Here is a 21,951-nt window from a genome sequence, read left to right as displayed (position 1 = left end):
GAGCCCCTTATCTAGTTGATGGGAGACCTCTGGACAGATGAGTCCTTGTCTCCTTGAAGACCCAATTTCTCTTTTCTAGACTCTAGGTTAAATTATTCCCTTTGGTCGAAAGCTCGATATTTAAATACAAACTACAATAAGGTCTAGTGATATGCATTTCTATTTGTTCATTTAAAAAGAAACAATAAAAACAATCAGCCCTCCCCTTTTCACAATGTAGAAAAACATAAATGACATACACATTAATATTCTTCGTTTTGAGAGAGTGCCGTTTACTTTAGAAAACATGAGATACACACAGATTGTAAAGAAAACTCAAGTTGTAACAAAAATCAAAACTAGATTCTTAGATTTTTAACTATAATTATAATAAAGTGTATCGTGGCTAATACTAGACTACCCATCCTACATCTAGATCTAGGACTAGATTGTAAAATCGAGATTGTCCATAAAAAGAAATGGTAAAAATAAATATATTGAATATTTCTGAACTTTGACCCCGACTTACATTAGACTAGTTACATTCACTCACAAAACACATAACTAATCTAGATCTAGAGTCTAGGTCTGTGTCTAGATCTATATTCTATATAACCTAAATATTTCTTCATATTCATGATCTAGACTAGATCTAGATTGAAGATTTAGAAATTAATCTATCTTGTATCTCTAGGTCTGTGTCTAGATCTATATTCTATATAACTTAAATATTTCTTCATATTCATGATCTAGACTAGATCTAGATTGAAGATTTAGAAATTAATCTATCTTGTATCTAGATCTACTTAAAATAGATGATCATACTAGATCTAGATACTATAACTATAATATAGTCTAGTCTATATTAGTATAATTATAAATCAAACTTTGTAGCACCTATGTTAAAAGTTAACTCTATTTTAAATAAAAGATCTAATAGATCTATAAATATTTATTGGCTGACAGAGTAGTCAGTAGGAGTAGATCTAATCTAGAACTAGTTAACTAGATCTTCTAACTAATAGTAGCTCTACATTATTAAATAATAAACTAATAACTTTAAATTATAGATATAACTTAATTCAGAATTGTTTCCACTAATTAATTTAATTTAAACTAACAATTTTCAGTTAGGGACTAGATTTCACTAGATCTAGTTTGTCTCACTCACTAATAATTATTGATTATTGAGTAATAATAGTAGTAAAAATAATAAGTAGGCCTACTAACTCTAGTTACTAGACTAGTACTATTTTAATATTTTCTAATATTAATACTTACTAATACTAGACTGATAATAATAACTAATACTGTAATATTAATATACAATATAATAATGATATAATTAAATATAATCTAGATCTATTAGATACTGTATAGTATAGACTTTGTCTAGATTCTAGACAATGAGATGATCATCATAATTCATGATAATGATTATCTAGATCTAGATATCGTTAATAGTAAGGCCAAGGATCTTACCATAGACGACATAGTCATAGAAATCTAGTAGTAGGCATATCAATGTGCATATTATATAAAAAAAAAATTGTATCGTAGATTATAGTAAAAGCATATATATATATATATATATATATATATATATATATATATATATATATATATATATATATATCAGTAAATGTTTTATTTATGTCGTGAAGATATAAGAGGCATCATGCTTGCAGGTTTTTTGGGGTTGTTAACTCCCCCTCCCTTGCAGGCAAAACAGGGTTCCGTCGCTTGCATCCATGCACTAGACTGGGATCTTTGTCTTAGATTCTATATAACGTACTAATACTTATTTTTCTTGAGATGTAAATCTAGATCTAGATTCTAAAATAGATCTCTAATTCTATATTTAAAACAATGGACTGAATAGATATAATCTCTTGAATTTAAAATATACTTATGACTATATATATACCTATGTCAAGTATGTCGCTATAATATAATATTATAATATTTAAATTATATTATATAGTATAGTCTCAAGAATCTAAATCCATACCTAATCAAAATCTAGAATTAGTGTACTGTTAGAGTGAGCTGCTAAATATATAAAAATAATTTATTATAATATTAATTATATATCTAGTGACCTGTGTGATGAGCACTTTGCTATATGGAAGTGAAACATGGCCGACCTACTCATGTCAAGAAAAAAAGCTGAATGTCTTCCACCTTTGATTGCGGATCTTTAAAGTAAGGTGGCAAGATAAAATAACCAATGAGGAAGTGCTACGAAGAGCAGGGTGCTAGGACAACCGCTTTGTTATCAGCAGCAGACACCTTAGCTGGCTTGGCCACGTTCGTAGAATGCCATTAGGTGGACTTCCACAAGACATACTGTAAGGCGATCTAATAGAAGGCAGGAGAGCTCACTGCTCACCCACTTTTACAGTATATGGATGTATGCAAACGCGACATGAAGCTTTTCAAAATCAACACTAGCAGCTGGGAAAAAGTAGCACTGGATAGATCCACATGGAGAGAGAGCATAAAGGAAGGGTTTCAGATTGTAGATGCCCTACATAGCAGCAGAAGAAAGAAGGGTGAAAATGCAATGGCGACTGGTGATCACCTATGCCCAACCTGTGACCACAGCTGTGTATCAAGGATTGGCCTCGTTAGTCACACAAGAAGTTGCAAAGGGGTCTCTCAAGGCGTAAAATACCACAGATCTAGTGAACTGTAATATAATTAATTATTAATCTATATCTAGTTTGTAAGATCTATATTCTTTGCTAGATTTCTCCAAGTATTCTAACCCTCTATTCTATCTATTCTAGATTTACATCACAGTGATCATCATATTATGACAACATCAAAGTGTCATCTGTCATTCAACATCTATAATATAGACCTCTTGTCTAGATATTTATTTGATATAATCTCCTCAATGTGGTCAAGTATTTAGTAACTGTCACACTGCTAAAGCCAAACTCAAGTTTAAGCTGAAAATTAAATTTTTAAACATGATTTCAACATCTATGTCCAGAGCTTCATGGGCATCATTTACAATGAACTCATTGGTAAATAAGCTACAACTTAAAATAAACAATCGTAATTTCAAAATAATGAAAAACGTTCAGGCTAGATCAAGTTCTACACACAATACATCATCATCATCGGCAACAGAAAATCCAGAGCTTGATAGCTTTCTAAGTCGTTCATTTCTAGACTTAGAAAAAATTGATGAGAATCTTTTTAGGTGAGTGACTACAGTACTATATATCTATAGACTTACATCTGGTTATTAATCTAAAATATAAATTATGCAATCTGTTGCATAGGCCACCGACCAGCTTTCTCCAGGCGTCTCGGTTCTGGGCGAGTGTCTCCAACTGAGTCCATGTCTTGCCCATCTTCTTGGCATCTGCTTCCAAATGGCAGGGCCATGTATTCATGGGCCGTCTCCTCTTCCTCTTTCCTTGGGGGTTCCACGTTAGGGCTCGTCTTGTTATGTTGGATGCAGGCTTGTGAAGGGTGTATCTACTTCAATGAGCTGCCGCTATGTTCATTGCCATAATTTCTCATTCAAGATCTTGTCTGGCCAGTGGATCATAAAGATCTAGATATAGTTTTTATTATTGGTTAATGTACACCAGTGCTAACACATTCAGAACTTTGACCCATCTGTCCTGGAACTTCTTTTCTCTCGTCTCCTAAACATTGTAAAGAATATTCCCTAAATCATTACTTTTTATTTTAACTAGCAACCGTCTATATCTAGTGTTGTAAAAATAGAGTTAATTGGTCTTATATTTTTAACCTGGCTGCCTGGTCATGCCGTATGCCCACTGGACTGTTGTTTAGGCTTCTTGATGATTCCTGTTTCATACCCTGCCTGCTGCCATCCCCCATCGTCCTGTGGGAGGTTTGGACTAGGGTGTAAATTATCTTCAACTCTGAGGGAACATACGAAGCATGTAAAACATTTTACAAACATTTTTTTTTGTAAATTAAAGACTTGAATTATTTAGCAGTATGACATAGACAATAAAAGTAAATAAATAAGAAATGGATATAACATTGAAAAAAATTAGAAAGCATAGCGTTGACATCTTATAGTTACTGTTTAACTCTTTGACTACAGAATGTTTTTTATACACTTGATGGAATTACCTTTTTCACCCTTCTATTAAACTTTTTTTTGTTAATAGAAATTTATATATTTGGTATTGAATTAAAGGAGAATCCAGGCTCCTTTTTATTAATATTTATAAAACCAAAATATAATTTTAATACTAATTTATGAACATTTAAATTGACTGACTGCAAAAAAGTCTGCAAGATCTAGATCTAGACCAGAATTAAGAAAAAAATTTGATGATCTGAATTAAATAAAAAAAAAAGATTTTTTTTTTTTCATATTTATCCATATTGTCACAAAACTTATGTATGAATAAAATGCAAATATTGAGATAATTGTCTTGGTCACCACACTTGCAAAAAAAAAAACAACAACACTGACCAACTGCGGACAATTTAAAAGCTCTAGCTCTATTATGAACCAAATTGGTGGCTGAGTGGTAAAGTGCTTGGCTTCCAAACCAGAGGGTCCCTGGTTTAAATCCTAATATTGACTAGGATTTTAAATTTTGGCATTCTCAGGGCACCTCTAAGTCAAATGACACCCTTCTTAACCTTCATCCTAAGAAACAGATGACCTCAACATCATCTGTCCTATAGATTGCAAAGTCTGAAAGGAGTACTTTACTACTTTTGCAAGGTCAATTAAGACTGGACTCGACTGTATTATAAAAGCTAACCAAACCATCTTTTTTCGATTTACTTTTGTTATATGATTAAGTATTGAGATAATTAAAAAATATGTTCTAGGAGTAAAATGCTATGGAAGCACAAAAGGGCCAGAGGAGTCTACGGTGGTCAAATGATTGGTAACTGTCTTGTAGCTGCCTCTGATGGATTGCCAGCTGACCAACATCTGCACAGTCTACATTCTTATTTTCACCGAAAGGGTAAGATATATATATTTTCTTCTAAATAAGGTATTTCTTTTAAACCCACTAGCTTTTACTCAGTTTAGGTTGCAATTTTTATAGCATAGGAATGAAAGTTATTGGTAGCTTTTTAAACTTCAGTACAAGAAGAGCTATCTCTTGTTCTTAGGAAGATGAGGAATTCAGAAACCTTTTTTTTCTTTGGTTCTTTTTTTTGAAAACAGAAATTGTAGTGAATTGGTATTTTAAAGAAAAAAAAAAAAGAAAAAATTTTTTTTTTTTCATACCAAATCAAATAAGAAACTGTTTTTGAGGCATTTAAAGTTAAATAAAGGATTGTAGTTTGTTCCTAATATTGAACTCTTTATTGAAATCACTTTAACAAAATACATGTGACTATATCAAACATTTTAATATTGATGGTATGAAGACCATTCACCTTGCATAAATTGCTTAAAAATAAATGTATAAGTTTGTATTTTTAACAACAATAAACAAAATAAATTTATGTTATAACTCAGAATTGGAATTTAGACCTTGTAAATAAGGCTTTGTTCCATTATTGCTTACTTAGACCTAGGTCCTAGAGGGAAAGCTCTCTCCGTAGAAATTGGTCGTAGGTGACTTCCACAGCCTTTTCCCAGCTGGTGCCCATGGAATTTAGGTCTTCAAAAACATGACAGTCCATCATTTAAGTAAACGTAGCTGTGAAGCAGTAATGCAAAGTAAACGTGGATAAAGGTGACAAATAACTGTCCACAGTATGAATGAAAAAATAGGAATTCAAATAATGACATGAATGCATGCACAAACAAAACAAAAAAATCCACAGGTGTCATAAAGTTAAAATATTACAATTAGTTATGAATATTTTTAAAAGTCATTCCATGTTTTTTTTAAAGTTGTTTGTTTGTTCTTTTAGAAATGAAGAGAATTACATCCTAGCTTAAAACTCCTTTGGTTTTGAACTCTAGATCATTGCGAATCACTGTCTTAAGTACACACCAAAATAAACAAATCATTTCATAGTTTGATCCAAAATTTTACTAAATTTCAATACACATTTTTTTCTTTTTTTAAGGAACCACAGATCGTCCGATTTTGTTTCATGTTGATAAAACAAGAGATGGCCGAACATACTGTGCTCGGTCAATCAAAGCTGTCCAGTGTGGCAATACCATATTCACAATGCAAGCTTCCTTTAAGAAATTTGAAGAAACTCACATGAAACATCAAATTCCAATGCCTAAGGTTAATATTATTATATCTCATATATTTGATTCAGTTTTTCTTTAAAGTATTTCTATCAGAACTGTCACAGTTTTCCTATGCTATTTATAATTAGATAGAATCTAGCTTAGGTCTCGATACGTCTAGGTGTCCCTGGTTCAGTTCTAGTTAACGAAATAAAACAATGAAACCACTAGATTAAACACAATAACTTTAATCAGCTTTACTGCATATCACACACGCTGGTCTCTCTCTGATCAACCTCTGACAACAAAACACACTTCCGGTCATTCGCGCAGATTGTAAAAATAGATTATACATACATACACACATTCATCCGTGACAAGAACTATAAAACAACACAAGCAAATATTCATCTCGTTTAACTGATTAAAGTGAAAGGTTAAATTTTGTTTGAATTTATCACAACTTCAAGTAGTGTAGTGTTAACCAATTACGTCTGCTGGTCATCTCTAATTAGTTAACATATGACACTACACACAGTTTGTTTCTTTTTTAAATCTTACACCTTTACCTTTCCCTTAGTCTGTTGGACCGTTGATGCACCATGCAAGATTTGTTAATCATCTTTCTCCATTCCTCTGTGTCTTTGGCCTTGGATAATACCTCTTTCAATGGCAGGCCCGTGCATTCTTTTATGTTGTCTTCCCATCACTTTCTCTGTCTTCCTCTTCTTCTATGTTCTTGATATAAATCGTGTTGTTAACATTACTGCATTTTATATTAAAATGGTATAAACATATTTCTATTTAAGTTATTAAATTTTTTTTAGAATACTGCTATGAATACTATAATCAAATAAAGTTTAGGAAATATATGACATAGCTTAAATAATAATTACATGCATAGGGACAAAACACTAAATTTTTCTTTTCTGCCATGTTTCAGTATCCCATTAGACTTTCTGATCTCTTAATGTGGTTCTTTTGGGTTCAGTCTTTTTATCTTTAAGTTTATATCTTTAAGTTTATATCTTTAAGTTTATATCTTTAAGTTAATATCTTTAAGTTTTTATCTTTAAGTTTATATCTTTAAGTTTTTATCTTTAAGTTTTTATCTTTAAGTTTATATCTTTAAGTTTTTATCTTTAAGTTTTTATCTTTAAGTTTTTATCTTTAAGTTTATATCTCTAAGTTTATATCTTTAAGTTTTTATCTTTAAGTTTATATCTTTAAGTTTTTATCATTAAGTTTAACAAAAGCAGATTCCTACTTTTAAAAATAAGAGAAACTTTTTTTTTTTAAATGGAGGTGCAGTGGCTGAGTGGTAAAGTGCTTGGCTTCTGAACCAGGGGTCCTGGGTTTGAATCCTGGTGAAGACTGGGATTTTTAATTTCCTGATCTTTGGGCAACTTTGAGTCCACCCAGCTCTGATGGGTACCTGACATTAGTTGGGGAAAAGTAAAGGCGGCTGGTCATTGTGCTGGCCACATGACACCCTTGTTAACAGATGACCTTTACACCATCTGCCCTGTAGACCACAAGGTCTGAAAGGGGAACTTTACTTTTTTTTTTAAATAGACATATGCTAATGACTGAATGAAGCTTCCACTTGTTCTTGATATAAATAAGTTGTTAACGTTACCATATTTTATATTATTATTTATTATTCTTATTTTATATTATGTGTACATACATGCATTCCTTTTGGTTTCATTTCATAAGAAGCTAACTAATATGTTTAATCCATCTGTAGGTTCCATATCCAGATGAGCTAAAATCTGCCATAGAAATACTTGACATATTGAAACAGTGAGTTCAAAGCAGCGGAAACAAAGTTTGATGTTTGACTGTTACAGTTAAGCTAATTAAACTTTAAGATGCGTAGAACTTATTAATTTTTGAAAAAGTCTGATAAAGAAGATATCGGTTATCTAAATCAATTAACTGTTTCTTTTGGCTGTCAAAATTTGTTAAAAGATATGTATTTATGTTTGAAATTATATCCGTAGAAACTTATCCTGGGACAATTTATTTTTTTCTCTTTCCTGTGGGTCCCTATTGCAACAATCATCTTTCATTAAGCCCTTGTGTTGTATCGTTTAGCAATTATCATCTTCTATTTCACCATTATGTAGCAATTTATCATATTTCATTTCACTGTCGTGTACCAGCTTTCATCTTTCATTTCACTATTGTTTGCCAACTTATCATCTTTCATTTCACTATCCTGTAGCAACTATCCTCTTCTATTTGGTGTCCTGTAACACCATGTATCTTTAAATTGATCACAACTTACATCCATTCAGAGTAATAATATTTGTCCATGTCATATCTGTAGCATCATTGGAGAAAGTTTTCCTCTAGTTGTCTTGAGCCTTCCTGCCATCTTGTACCAATTTGTACCTATCACCTTACATGTGTATATTAGTTTTCAATGCATGTCTTTTATTTTTTTCACCAGGGAAGATATCATTTCGGCACATCACCATGAGCTTGGGATACAGTGGTTCCAGGGTTTTCCAATGGAAACCAGATGGGTGAATCCAGATACACTTACACTACTGGAGCCTCTCTATCCCAAACGGAGTATTTGGATTAAAGCTGAAGGACACATAGGTTCATTTTCCTTCCATCTTAGTGTATGAATTTATAAGAAACATGCTATAAGAAATTTTATAAATACCTACATGTTATGAGAAAATATATAAATATTTACAAGTTATGAGAAATTATATAAATGTTCAGGTAACCAACTCTTTTGCCATCTCTAAATAGTAAAGAGTATAGTAAAGTACCTTTTCAGACCTTGCAATCTAAAGGGCAGATGATGCAAAGGTCATCTGTTTCTTTGTCAGAAGGTTAACAAGGGTGTCATGTGGCCAGCACAATGACCAACCACTTTTACTTTTCCCAATTAATGTCAGGTACCCATTAAATTTGAGTGGAGTCAATGATTTCCAAAAACTTACAGTTATAAACATAAAGATAAGAGAGAGTCGTATAGTATAGAGAGTCTGTATAGTATGGCTTTAATACACTGAATGACTACACAACACACATTTCGTGAACACATTCTCATGGACGAGTTACAAGCACATGTAAACATAAGAATGACAACCAATACAGAATATAATTTTCATAGCATTCACCCCTGGTTCAAATAATGCTAACTAGTATTATAAACAATGAAAGAATTTAGTAAGTGCAGAATAATAATAGAGATTCAAGTAAACAAACAATGTAGAATAGTATGACATTCTGTAACATGTTGATATAACATGGTAAATCAAACAGCTTATTAAAATATATCATGATTGATCAAATATCACATTAAAGTCAAGTCAACAAAACCAAGTGAAAGTAGTAAAATAAACAAATGTCATTTTGGAGTCAAAACTGAATGTCAAAGTAAGAGCTCTAGTAAGCTGATGAGCTTTTACACTTTGTAGTTGGGCCTAGTTCTCCTTACTCTAAGATTGTATGTATGTGTAGTTTCATCTGCTTGAGTTTCAGACGGTCTGGCTGTCTTCGGTGGTGCTGGTGGTTTCTTCAGGCATGATAGAATCAGTAGGTTGATTCCTGGGAGGTGAGCTTTGGATGGGGCAGCCAATATCAAGCTCTGTTCTACTCTGATTCTCAATCCGACAGAATTGATACAGTTTCCCACATGCTTCGAAGGCTGTGAACGGCCTTTCCTCTTCTTTTATAGGAATCTGATGGTATGCACTTTTCAGGTCTAAAGTGCTATATACAGAGTATTGTGAAATCTTCTCTGCCAGTTCGTCAATTCTGGGCATTGAGTAGGCGTCTAGTAGAGTGAACCGGTTTATGGTTTGGCTGTAGTCCACAACCTTCTTATGTCTTATGTCTGTCATTTGTTGTGACTAGGACTTGTGCACACCAGGGAGATTTAGATGGTTCAATAATTTCATCCTTTATTAGTTGTTGAATGTCCTTCTCTATAAACTTTCTATCTGGAACTGAGTATCTGCGAGACCTTGTAGCCACTGGGGTACAGTTTGGTGACAGATTACTAAATAGGCTAGGAGCCTCTACCTTCACTGGCTGGAGAGTACTCAGGCATAATGATGGTTTCTGACCATCGAAAGGAATAAACAAGTTTTGGTGCAAACTTATAAAGTCAAGTCCAAGAATTACGTCAGAGCATAAATTGTCTAGTAGAGAAAGTCTAACTTCCTCATATCGTTCATTTTTGAGACGTATGTTAGCATAGATATGTCCTTGAGTGATTCGAGATAAATGGATGGAAGCCATAAAGATTGTGTTGCCTGAGGAACATGTCTGCCATTTGTGCTTCTTAGCGATGTGCATCGAAATATAGCTTTCACAGCTCCCAGTGTCTACTAGGGCTTTCAATGGCACGTTGTTGATGCAAATGGGTATTGTAGATTTGTTTAAATTCAAAGGCTGCACAGTAGCGATAGCCGAAACTGTTGAAGATCTAGATTTGCAAACTCTTTGAAAGTGACCCTTTTTGAAGCACTGATTGCATGTCACTTCCCTTGCAGGGCATTGAGAGTGGGGATGCTTAACCCTGCCGCAAAAATAACACTTGCTAGCTAATGCATTTATTTCATGTGTGTGTGAATTGCTTGCACTTTGAGGAATCGTTACATTTGGCAAGGGTGAGGCCGAAGAATTGGTGAGAGTAGTTGCCATGCAATTAGTTTCCAGCTGTGATGATTCATATTGTAATGAGTGCTGATAAGCATGTTCTAGTAAGCAAGCCTCCTTGAAGGCGTCCTTTAAACTCAAAACAGTCTTTTCAAGTAGACGTTTTCGAATGCTGTTGGACACTAGTCCATTGATAAACGAATCTCTAATAGCCTCTTCTCTGTGTTGTTCAGCAGTCACCACTTTGAAGTTGCAATCTTTGGATAGACTTCTTAATTTCTGCATGTAGGCGTCTATCATTTGACCTTGTTCTTGTTTGCAAGTAGCTAACCTGTGCCTAGCAAACACCTCATTCTTTGGTTGAATGTAGATGCCGTTTAGAGTCTGGAATGCTTCATCAAATGTCTTTTTATCAAGTATCATTTGATATACAGCAGGAGAGATATAGTTTATCAGTAGTTTCTTAGTATCAAGACTGTCTACTGATACTACTGATACAAAATTTTTAAATGTTTCATACCAGTGCTGCCAATGCTCTGCTGCTTGAGGTGCTGTGGGCTTGATGTCAAACTTCTCTGAGCGAAATATCCTATCCATTTCGAAATTCTAACAACTTCACAGTTTTGGATTCAGTGTATTAAATTGATATGAACATAAAGATAAGAGAGAGTCGAAAACCATGTCTGTATAGTATGGCTTTAATACACTGAATGACTACACAACACACATTTCGTGAACACATTCTCACGGACGAGTTACAAGCACATGTAAACATAAGAACGACAACCGATACAGAATATAATTTTCATAACACAACTATCAGTCTTCACCAAGATTCAAACCCCAGACCCTGACTTTGTAACCTAAGCACTTTAGCATTCAGCTACCTTGTCGCAGAAAATAAAAAAATAAAAAACATTGATATTTTTGTATGGCTAAACAGTCAACTATCTTGTTTAAGGAATATAAACCTTAATTTTAATTGACATTACATTTACCTGATCTGGTCAATGTTAAAAGTTTAAAAAAAATTAAGTTTCCCTTGTGATCTATTGGGCAGATGATGTTAAGGTCAGCTGTTCTTTTGGCCAGTGGTTAATGAGCAGGGTGTCATGTGGCCAGCACAATGACCAACTGCCTTTGCTTTCCCCAAACTAAATTCATGTACCCATTAGAGCTGTGTGGCCTCAGGGACTCCATAAAGATACCAAAATTTAAAATCCCAGACCTTACAGAGATTCGAAATCAGGACCCCAGGTTCGGAAGCCAAGCGCTTAACTACTCAGCCACCATGCCCCAACCCCCCATTGATTAAATAGACATTTATAATATTGACTAATGATATATTTATTAAGGGAAAGAATCAAGAATTTAATTTACTAGATATAGTTTTAAAAAGTAATGGAAATATTTTTAGTTTAACAAAAATAGAAGAAAAGTTATGGCATAAATATTCCCTGTTACTAAGCATGAGAAAAAAAGTGGCTCTTACCAAAGATGAAATAAAGGAAAACGCTGTACCTAATAATTTAATGACGCAATATCCGGTTGGATTTGAAAGCTCAAATTAAAATGAAGCAACTTTAATGTTTTCTTCTAAAGTAATGGCAAGCCTTGATGGCCATTGTAAATGTAAAAACCAAAAAAGTACAATTCTCTGTAAGTTTCTATCAGACTTTTATTATCAGGTTTTTATTAACTTCTATTGCTCTTCAGACATTATAAGACACAAACTAGTTCTAAAAGCTTATTTACTTTTAAACTTTTTAGTACAGGCTGACTTCACCAATGGACTCATTATGTCAAAGAGAAACATTATTATTTTTTTTCCTGTTCATTATATTTTAATTAAGCTGTAAAAAAAAAAAAAAACATTGCTTCCGACAATTCTGCACTTTATGTATGTAATTTTATCATGTCAGGTGACAGTTTACATGAGAATGTTCACAAGTGTTGCCTGGCCTACTTGTGTGATCTTCTAATTCTGCCGACATCCCTCATGCCATACGGCCCCAATATATTTAGAAACTTCATGACCTCACTGGATCACTCCATGTGGTTCCATGCTCCATGCCGAGCGGATGAGTGGATGCTTTTTGAAATAGAAGCTGAAAATATGGGTCAGTGATCTAATTCTTTAATGTTATTAAAAGCTGAAAACATGGGTCAGTGATCTGACACTTTAAAATGTTAATATGCTAATAAAAATTTTGTGTATATTAAACTCTGGGGGCTGAAGCCTTGGCTAAGCTTTCACAGGTTGATAAACTCTAAAAATGTATCTCTAAAAGTTTATAATTAACATAATGCTTTTTAAATTAATAATTGTGTACAGAAATGTTATTTTTAACTACATCTTTAATAACAGAAAGTAAAAAGTCACAAAAAAGTAATGAAATATTGCTTAGACACTGTAAAAGTAAAAGTTTCCATTTCAGACTTTGCGATCTACAGGGCAGATGATATAAAGGTCATCTGTTTCTGTAGCCCAGGGTTAACAAGGGTGTCATGTAGCCATCACAATGACCAACCATCTTTACTTTTCCCAGACTAATGTCAGGTACCCATTAGGACTGTGTGGACTCACAGGCGCCCAAAGATCCTGATATAAAAAATCCCACTCTTCATCAGAAGTTCAGAAGCCAAGTGCTTTACCAGTCATCCACAGCACCTCCTTTGAAAGAAAAGATCCTAAAAAAGTTTTTTTTATTTATGAATCCAATTATCAAAATTATCAGAGCATAATATGATGTACAACTATCTCTCCCTATATATAGAGAGACCTCCATCTTTATCTATTTATATATTTGTAGAAAGATACATATAGTTAGATAAATAGCATCAACAATCAACATCCACAAGGCCAACACTTCCAGCTAGTTGACTTTTCATTAATTAGTCAAAGGCCTTATTTTAATTATGTAATTGTGCAATTAAGCTGTAAATTTTTATATGCATGCAAATCTTGGAGGCTTACTGCAGATCTGAAGACAAGGATCCTAGCAATGGAACTAACATGCTACAGAAAGATCCAAAGAGTCACTTACAAAAATGGCATCACAATTGAAGAGATTAGAAACAGGATTTAAACTGCAATCAGACCCCATGTTGATCTGCTAACCACTGTCAGAGAATGTAAATTTAAACGCTATAGCCACATCACAAGGTCATTAAGGCTTGCAAAGACCTTCCTTCAGGGAACAGTACCAGGAAAAAGAAGAGGAGGCAGATAGAAAAGTGTATTGTATACAACATAAAAGAATGGAAGGGCCTGCCATAAAAAGAGGTTCTATCAAAGGCAAAAGACACTACTTGAAATGTGAAGCTGAAGGAAGGCTTGTGCTAAGATCAAAATTAAATTATTTTTTTTAATACTATAGGGCATATTTCATCTTGTCTCAGCCTGTGGTCTCTTCTGGGGCATAGGCCACCAACCAGCTTCCTCCAGACATCTCAGTTCTGGGCGAGTCTCTTGCCCATCTGCTTCCAAATTGCAGCGCCATGTATTCCTGGGCCGTCCCCTCTTCCTCTTTCCTTGGGGGTATCAGGTTATGGCTTGCCTTGTTATGTTGGATGCAGGCTTGCGAAGGGTGTGAGCTATCCATCTCCAGCGTCTCTGAAGGATATCTATTAGCATGCTTATACTTGCACATGATTTTGACAAAATCTCTAAATTTTTATCTCCAGGTGATGGAAGAGCAATGTGCCATGGAAGAATCTGGGACATCAATGGAAACCACATTACAACTGTGGCTCAGGAGGGAGTGGTCAGGCCAAGGGAGACCAATGCATCATAGTTAAACTATCTTTCACTAGAAGTACCAAAAATTTTTAAGGGATTGTACAATATTTTTATTTAAGTGCCTTAAGGACTGTGATAATATTGTATGTTCAAAGTTTAGTTAATAAAACAGCATTAATTAAATGTTATTTTAGATCAGTGATGCCCAACCTAATTCGACCTGCGGGCCATTTTAATTTCCGATACTCGTCTCGCGGGCCACATGACCGAAAAGTTTCAAAAATGAAATGAAATTGTTCTGAAACTATTTTGGTGGAGATTGTCGATTTAATACTTAATTAATAGCTAGGTTATTTGACATATTTTTTTTACGCGTCAGAAAATAGCTTCATTTCTCTACTTGAAATGTGAGCAACAGTGTAGATAGCTTTATAACTGACTCACTTTTTGGGTCTCTTTTTTGGTAAATATTCACATGGATCCTCCAATCTCTAGGCGTAGTTAACAATCTTTTATTCGCGACTCAAACCAAGAATGCCACGATATTTATTTTAAAACGCGGTTTCTATGTTGTCCTTTTATTAAACAGCCCACACTTTCTTTATTCAATAAATATGTTGCCTTATTAACATATTCAACAAAAAAAGTAAAGATAGGCTCACTTTTCGTGGTAGATTCTACATTCAGAGTTCCAATTCACACACAAATGTTAAAGGTCATGGTACCATGGTACTATCAGAGAAAAAGTGAGGACCCAAACGTAGATAAAGATACTTTTTTTCAACTTTTTTTTTTGTTTGGAAGGGAGATATCTACACGTTACGGCGGGCCTGATGGAACCACGTCGCGGGCCAGGCCATATTTTGGGCATCACTGTTATAGATTATGAGAGAGACTAATAATAGTAAGGAGAATTTAATTTATAAAGTGCTGTTAACAAAGATAATGTAAGCTGTATATAATACAACAGCATAACAAACATAAAAACAAAAGTTAAAATGACCAACTAATCTAAATAAATGTGGAACAGGTAGGACTTCATGTTCTTCTTGAATGTAGTGAAGTATGTTTTTAGTCTGAGAGCAATGTGGCACTTCTTCCTAACCTTTAATTTATGCATGCAAGATATAGAAAGATCAATTCACTAAAGTATAAGGGCATTTTTTTTTTTATTGTAGATTAAGTGTATGCAAGAGTTTTGTAGTAGAATCAAATCTTGTTTTTCATTAGTGGGAAGCGTGGTCGAGAGGCCAAGTGCGCTTGAACTTGGCTTGGCTTGGCTACCTAGAAGGGGGCGCGAGGTTCGACACCCGACTCTGGCAGAGTTGTGTTTACTGAGCGCCTAAAGGCAGCACAGAAGACCAACTCCTAGATACCCCCTCCCATCCACTGGTCTACAAATAATATTGGACCAAAAGCGCTCTGAGCATTCTATAAGCATGAAAGTAGCGCTATATAAAAAGCTATAATAATAATTAGTGCCATGTTATTTTGAATTAACAGCAGCTTAGCAATTTTGTCATCGGGTATGACATGGCTAACATGGAATCTGAGTAGTTCAGCCGGGATATTATGAATGCCACATCCATAGCTTGTTTTGATGACATTTGTTTACATTTTCATGTGAGTGACACTTATATACAAGATATAAAATTAAAATTACCAAAAAATAACATTTTCATCTATTTATTATTTGTCAGATATGCTGTACTGTGAAACCACAGATTTAAATTTTAATTTAATATTTAAATTTTAATTTAATATTTTTTTGTAAGTAATTTGAAAAATGCATATATATATATATATATATATATTGAATATAGAAATTTTGAAAAATGAAAAACACTTTGAAATGTAAAATTTTGTTTGACAGTCAAATATAAAAATATATTTAGAAAATTAGAATTTTCTTTTATCAGTTTGACCATACATTTGTCTCCACTACCTGTCATTGTGGACTAGTTGCCTGTATTAGTATAGAACTATAATATTTAGTTTATTTAAAAAAAAAAACGTCCACTAAACTCTAAGGGGTACCTGACTTATGTTGGGGAAAAGTAAAGGCAGATGGTCGTTGTGCTGGCCACATGACACCCTTGATAACTGTGGGCCACAGAAACAGATGAGCATTATATTTATTTTATTTTTTTAAAAAAGTCCACTAAACTCTAAGGGGTACCTGACTTAAGTTGGGGAAAAGTAAAGGCAGATGGTCGTTGTGCTGGCCACATGACACCCTCGATAACTGTGGGCCACAGAAACAGATGACCTTAACATCATCTACCCCATTAGAAGTCTGAAAGGGAAAAGTTGTTTTTTGACCTTGCGTTGTTGTCTACTTCTCTGTTTTAGTACAGATCTATTTATTTTATTTAGCTATAGACATACTTCTTTAAATCCATCACAATGATTTTCAAATTCCTGTACATTCACACTCGTATATAATAAAAACACCTAGTCATTATAAACTTAAAACTTTTTTTTTCCTCAACTGGTCAGTGGATTAATTTGTGTCCTTTAATATATTGAAAGTACACTGTGCTGTATTAGTAATGAAAATATATTATAGGGAGGAAGCATGTACACCATGTACTTTAAAATTTGGTTGTGATTCATTTTTGACTATTTTATGTATTGTCTATTTATATATGTCATGTCTTGAGACATAAAACTTTTAAATATATATATATACATATGTACTACTGATTTTAAATGATAGCAATACATATGATACATTTAATGTCTTCAAAACAAAATCTGACAGGACAGAATGGACTGCCTCTCAATATCCTGCTAAGAACAGCTGCTGGCTAGGAAAAGTTGAGGGATTTGGTTATGCTAAGTGTAACAGCACACCTATTATAAAAGTCAAAGACTAGATGATGATTTTGTGGTATTTAGGAAAAGGGGGAGTAACACATTGAGTGTTACATACAATTAATCTGTTTACTTAACATGTGAAAAAAAAAGGGAAAACTTAGAAGTAAGCTGTTTCCCTTGAGTCCCTTAGGTTTAGAATAGTATCAACATTTAACAAAAAGGAATCACTATCAGTATAAAAGGTTTCAGAATAGGCTTATTGTACAATCAATTATAGAAATGAATAACATGTAAAGTATTGTCTAATATGGCTGGATATATAATATGGATGGCTGCCTGGTTGTGCGGTTTGCACGCTGGACTGTCGTTCGGACTTATCGATGGTCCCGGGTTCAAACCCTGCCCGCTCCCATCCCCCACCGTCCTGCGGGAGGTTTGGACTAGGAAGTAATTATCTTCAACTCTGAAGGAACATCCGAAATAAGTAAAACATTTTACATTTTACAAACATATATAATATATTATGCACAATATGTTTAAGTCCACATTGACTCAATATGTTAATGTGGTGAGCAACAATGATAACTTATAAACAGAATGTTTTCTTTTGTAAAAGTAGTAATTTTTCTATCTTGTTTAAATGCAATTAGGTTTGTTTACATTATTTGTATGTATATGTATGTGTAATGCACAAATTGTAAGACAAATTTCCATACGGATAATAAAGATCATTATTATTATTATTATTATTATAATATATATATGTATATATATATAGTTCGTCCATCGTGGTTCCATGATGACCACTTTGTCATCCAGGGGGGCTGAGGGCTTTGCACTGGGGTTTTATGCCTCCTCATGTGGCTGGTGAGACCTATGTGAGCCTGGAAAGTTCGGCCGCACACTGGGCAGGTTGTTCCAGCTGGAGCTAGTGTCGTGGGCCTTGTTTTTCTTCTCTGGCGTTTTCCTTCGGTATAGCATGTATTTTTAAAAGCATTAGTCTATTTATTATTTTTTAGAAATAGTTTCATTAAGTAATTTGTCTCAACTTTGACTTACAAGACAGTTGACTGTCTAACCAATCAGAAATATCAGTGATAGTATTTTGATTTTTTTGGGGTTGTTGTGGCTGAGTGATAAAACTTTGGGTGCCAAAATAAGGGGTCTTGGGTTTGAATCTCAGTGAAGACTGGTATTTAGAATTTGGGGATTTTTTTTTAGGATGTCAGAGTCCATTCAACTTTAATTGGTACCTAAATTAGTTGGGTAAAAGTAAACGTAATTGACCCTTTTTCTGGTCAAATTATCATTATCATCATCAAACTCTATTTGAGTGAGGGCTTAAAAGGCTCAAATCCTCTCTTGCAAAAGCCCTGGCCACGTACAATTTTGTCAACCATCAGCCATTGAAACAGAGCTTTGCATCATCCGCTCTATTTATCACAAAGTCTGAAAAGGATACTTTCCTTTTTTTAGTTAGTTAAAATATTTTTTACTAATAAAATATGGTCATTAGACATAACTATTTCATTTAATTCATACACATTAATTGTCATCAAAGCACATTTGTATAATGTGATTATTACTTTATATATTTTAATATATATTTTTTATTTCAAAGGCGGCATAGTTTTGTTTTTTTCCTTATGATGTCTCTACCATCAAAATTTGTGTTTATTTTCTTGTTATAGTTAGTTGACATTTTTAACTTCAAAATCTGCTTTTAGTAAAAATGTATCTGAATAGTATTGGCTCTGTGTTTCACATACATCTGTATATCATTGTTGTGATTATGTTTCCATTATGTTTCCATTTTCATTATGCCAACAAAAAATAAAAGTATTGATTATTATAGCAGCCTCATGTGGAATAGGCCTTACTTTAATTACTTAATTTATTCCTAATTGCCATCTGTTGAAATAAAATGTAAATGCATTAGTGGTGGCTGCAGTGGTAAAGTGCTTGGTTTTTGAACCGAGAGGTCCCAGGTTGGAATCTCAGTGAAGACCGGGACTTGTTATATCGGGACTTTAAGGACACCCTTGAGTCCACCCAACCTGACTTTAGTTTAGGAAATCAAAGGCTTGTGCTGGCCTGCTCGTTAATTATTGACCTTAGAAATAGTTAATCTTAACATCATCTACCCCGTAGATCACTAGGTCTGAGAGGAGGCACTTTACTTATTTACTTAAAATGCATCAGTTACTGATCTCTAATAATAAAAAAAAATTAATGATATTTGTTTTATGAAATTAATAAAATAAGTTTGAATTCTGCCAAGTCATTGATTTTCCTGGGTGACTCATGCAACCCATTCCATGCTCTAATAGCATTTGTACAAATTTGTCTTAGCATATGGAGTAATGCCTGTATCGGTGTCTTTGTGACTTTCTGAGTATTTTATTAAATGTTGTTTTTGTATTTGAAGATTATGGTTCAGTGTCTTATGCATAATTGCAACTTTATTTTCGAGTCGTCTATCCTGAAAGCTTTCTAAATTTTGTGATTTTACTAAAAGTCAAATGTCTAAAGGATTTATGAATCTGAGAACGTGTCAACATAAGAGATATTTATGAGTAAATTATGAGTTAGTAAAAAAGTATACATTTCACAGGATTGGTTTACAAAAAAAGTTTATTCAAAATGTAAAAACAATAAAATAATTACAAAGCTCACACAAAATGATTACAAGGGCCAACGATTAAAATATCCATTCTACTTAGATTATATTGACTATTTAAACAAAATATAAATTGCCAAATACAATACAATCCAGTGGCGTAGCTATGGTGGGAGGGGAGGGGGAAAGAATTTGAAAATCTTCCCGGGTCCCCACAACCCCATTTTAGGGGTTCTCCAAATAAGTGTTCAAACACTATTTTTTACATTAAATATTAAATAATACGCTCCAAAAGAAGTCAAGCCGCCCCCCCCCGGTCACATTCCTAGCTACGCCACTGATACAATCACAGCGAACTATAGTTTTAGTTTAGGACAAATATAACTAGTAAACCTTATTTAATAATACAAATAGCATCTAATAGTTTGTATTTTCATATGAATCAAATAACAAGTATATATTTCAGGAACACAACATAGCGTATTGATGAAGTTATAGTTATGAACTTTTATTCATAAATTTATATTTATGATTATATTGATGAAGTTATATTTATGAAGTTAAATTTCTTAAAATTACAAACACTATTATTTCGAATAAAAAATGGCACAACAAATGTTTTCTAGACGACCAAACTCATCTGAATATTTCTCGTCCCGTATGCAAAACTGGACTTTGCCACGTCCAAAGCCGGATATACCTTTCTTTGCGCCCCAAGCGCTGGTGGGACCTCTTATGAATGCTTTATCTTTTATTATTTTTTTATTACTCTTATCTCTATAGCCGCTTAGACAGTAATCAACGATTTGTAGCCAGACTGTTTTATCATTACTGACGTCAAGACCATTTTTCAAATCGGCATTTACAAAATCTTGTTTGACTTTGAACACCAGAACCGCATAGTAGGTCATTTTGTCTCTAACCCACTCCTCAGCATATTGAAATTCTTCGAATAGGTAAAAGCCATCGCCACTAGAGAAATCGTTACCTTGTTTTCCTTTTGTTAGAATAATGCCACTGTTAATAATTGATTGAGCATTTAGATGGGTTGTTCCATGGTAAAACAGCTTACTTTCTCCATCTTCTTCTTTGACTTTCTTGAGAAAGTCTTGAATTAGTTTTGGACTCTCTTCATTTTTCCCAGTGCAGTTAAACACGTTTATGTTTGCTGAGGCGTTAGAATTACTTGCTCCGGCACGTTGTGTTGAAATGTTTTCTTTAAACCAAACATCAGTTTTTTGCTCTGAATAAGGAAATTTTGCGATTTCAGATAAAAGTGGATGATGCATCAATTCATTCTCCAAATAACTCACTGCCCAATACAAAGGTGTCTGTAGGTCAACAATGTCCTCAGAAATGTTTTTTGCAATTGCCTCGGATCGTTCTTTTGTAAAACCTAAAAGAGTTAAGCTCTTACACATCCCAGTAGTTCCTTTTACTTCAGGATCGTATTCAGTGTTTTGATCTTTAGTTTCCAAAATTTTTACTAGGTCATAAAAGTAATCCTGGTCTTTTCTCCTAGGTGAAACAGAGTTATCAATCAAATCTCCCAATTCAGGGTTCAAGCCTAAAATTGTAGCTAAAATATGTCCATCTGAAGGTATAGAGCCTGAATTAAAATCTCCAAATATGCTATGAAGCTCATTCAATCTGAAATGTTTCTTCAAAAAGCAAATCTTTACTTTCAGCTCTTTCAGTGATATTAGGCTCGGAAGTTTTTTCTTCACTAAGCATTCTAAAGTATCAGAGGTACGCAAGTCAATAAGTTTGTCTAAAAGTACAGAAAAGCCATACACCTCTTCTTGTAGAGCCAAAAGTCCAGACATTTTACTACGAAGAGACACTTTGTTCTGAAAAGAAAATACTTAAAATGTAGTCATTTTCTTTACATAGTCATTTTAAAGAGTTGACGTATTTCTATTAATAGATCTGTCATTGTGTCTCTTTGAATCCATCAAGTTATCCGTTAGCTATTTTTAGTGTATTGTGGACCGA

At 33.7% G+C, this 21,951-nt stretch overlaps 2 protein-coding genes across 3 annotated transcripts in view; one reads left to right on the top strand and one right to left on the bottom strand.

Annotated features, from left to right (window-relative positions):
- The first annotated feature begins 260 nt into the window (after positions 1-260).
- On the top strand, positions 261-16,651 carry LOC106059972 (acyl-coenzyme A thioesterase 8-like). Of its 2 annotated transcripts, none has more exons than XM_056031254.1 (8): positions 261-319; positions 2,772-3,193; positions 4,825-4,964; positions 6,028-6,197; positions 7,893-7,948; positions 8,601-8,755; positions 12,697-12,894; positions 14,462-16,651. In XM_056031254.1, the coding sequence occupies exons 2-8, from the start codon at positions 2,958-2,960 to the stop codon at positions 14,569-14,571; spliced, it is 1,065 nt and encodes a 354-aa protein (XP_055887229.1). In that variant the 5' UTR covers positions 261-319; positions 2,772-2,957; the 3' UTR covers positions 14,572-16,651. The 2 variants fall into 2 exon arrangements, with proteins under 2 accessions (XP_055887229.1, XP_055887227.1); XM_056031252.1 differs by having other exon boundaries at positions 268-461.
- Positions 16,652-19,952: 3,301 nt separating this feature from the next.
- LOC106053560 (uncharacterized) overlaps positions 19,953-21,951 on the bottom strand; it is a 5,964-nt gene continuing 3,965 nt past the window's right edge. Inside the window, exon 2 of the mRNA XM_056031248.1 lies at positions 19,953-21,806. Coding sequence (XP_055887223.1) covers positions 20,544-21,806 — 1,263 coding nt within the window. The 3' untranslated portion in view covers positions 19,953-20,543. The remainder of the gene's footprint in view (positions 21,807-21,951) is intronic.

The sequence above is a fragment of the Biomphalaria glabrata genome, chromosome 5, assembly GCF_947242115.1.
Source record: "Biomphalaria glabrata chromosome 5, xgBioGlab47.1, whole genome shotgun sequence".
NCBI lineage: Eukaryota > Metazoa > Mollusca > Gastropoda > Planorbidae > Biomphalaria > Biomphalaria glabrata.
Note: the sequence above shows the minus strand (reverse complement) of the source record. Positions and strands in the feature narration are given on the sequence as shown.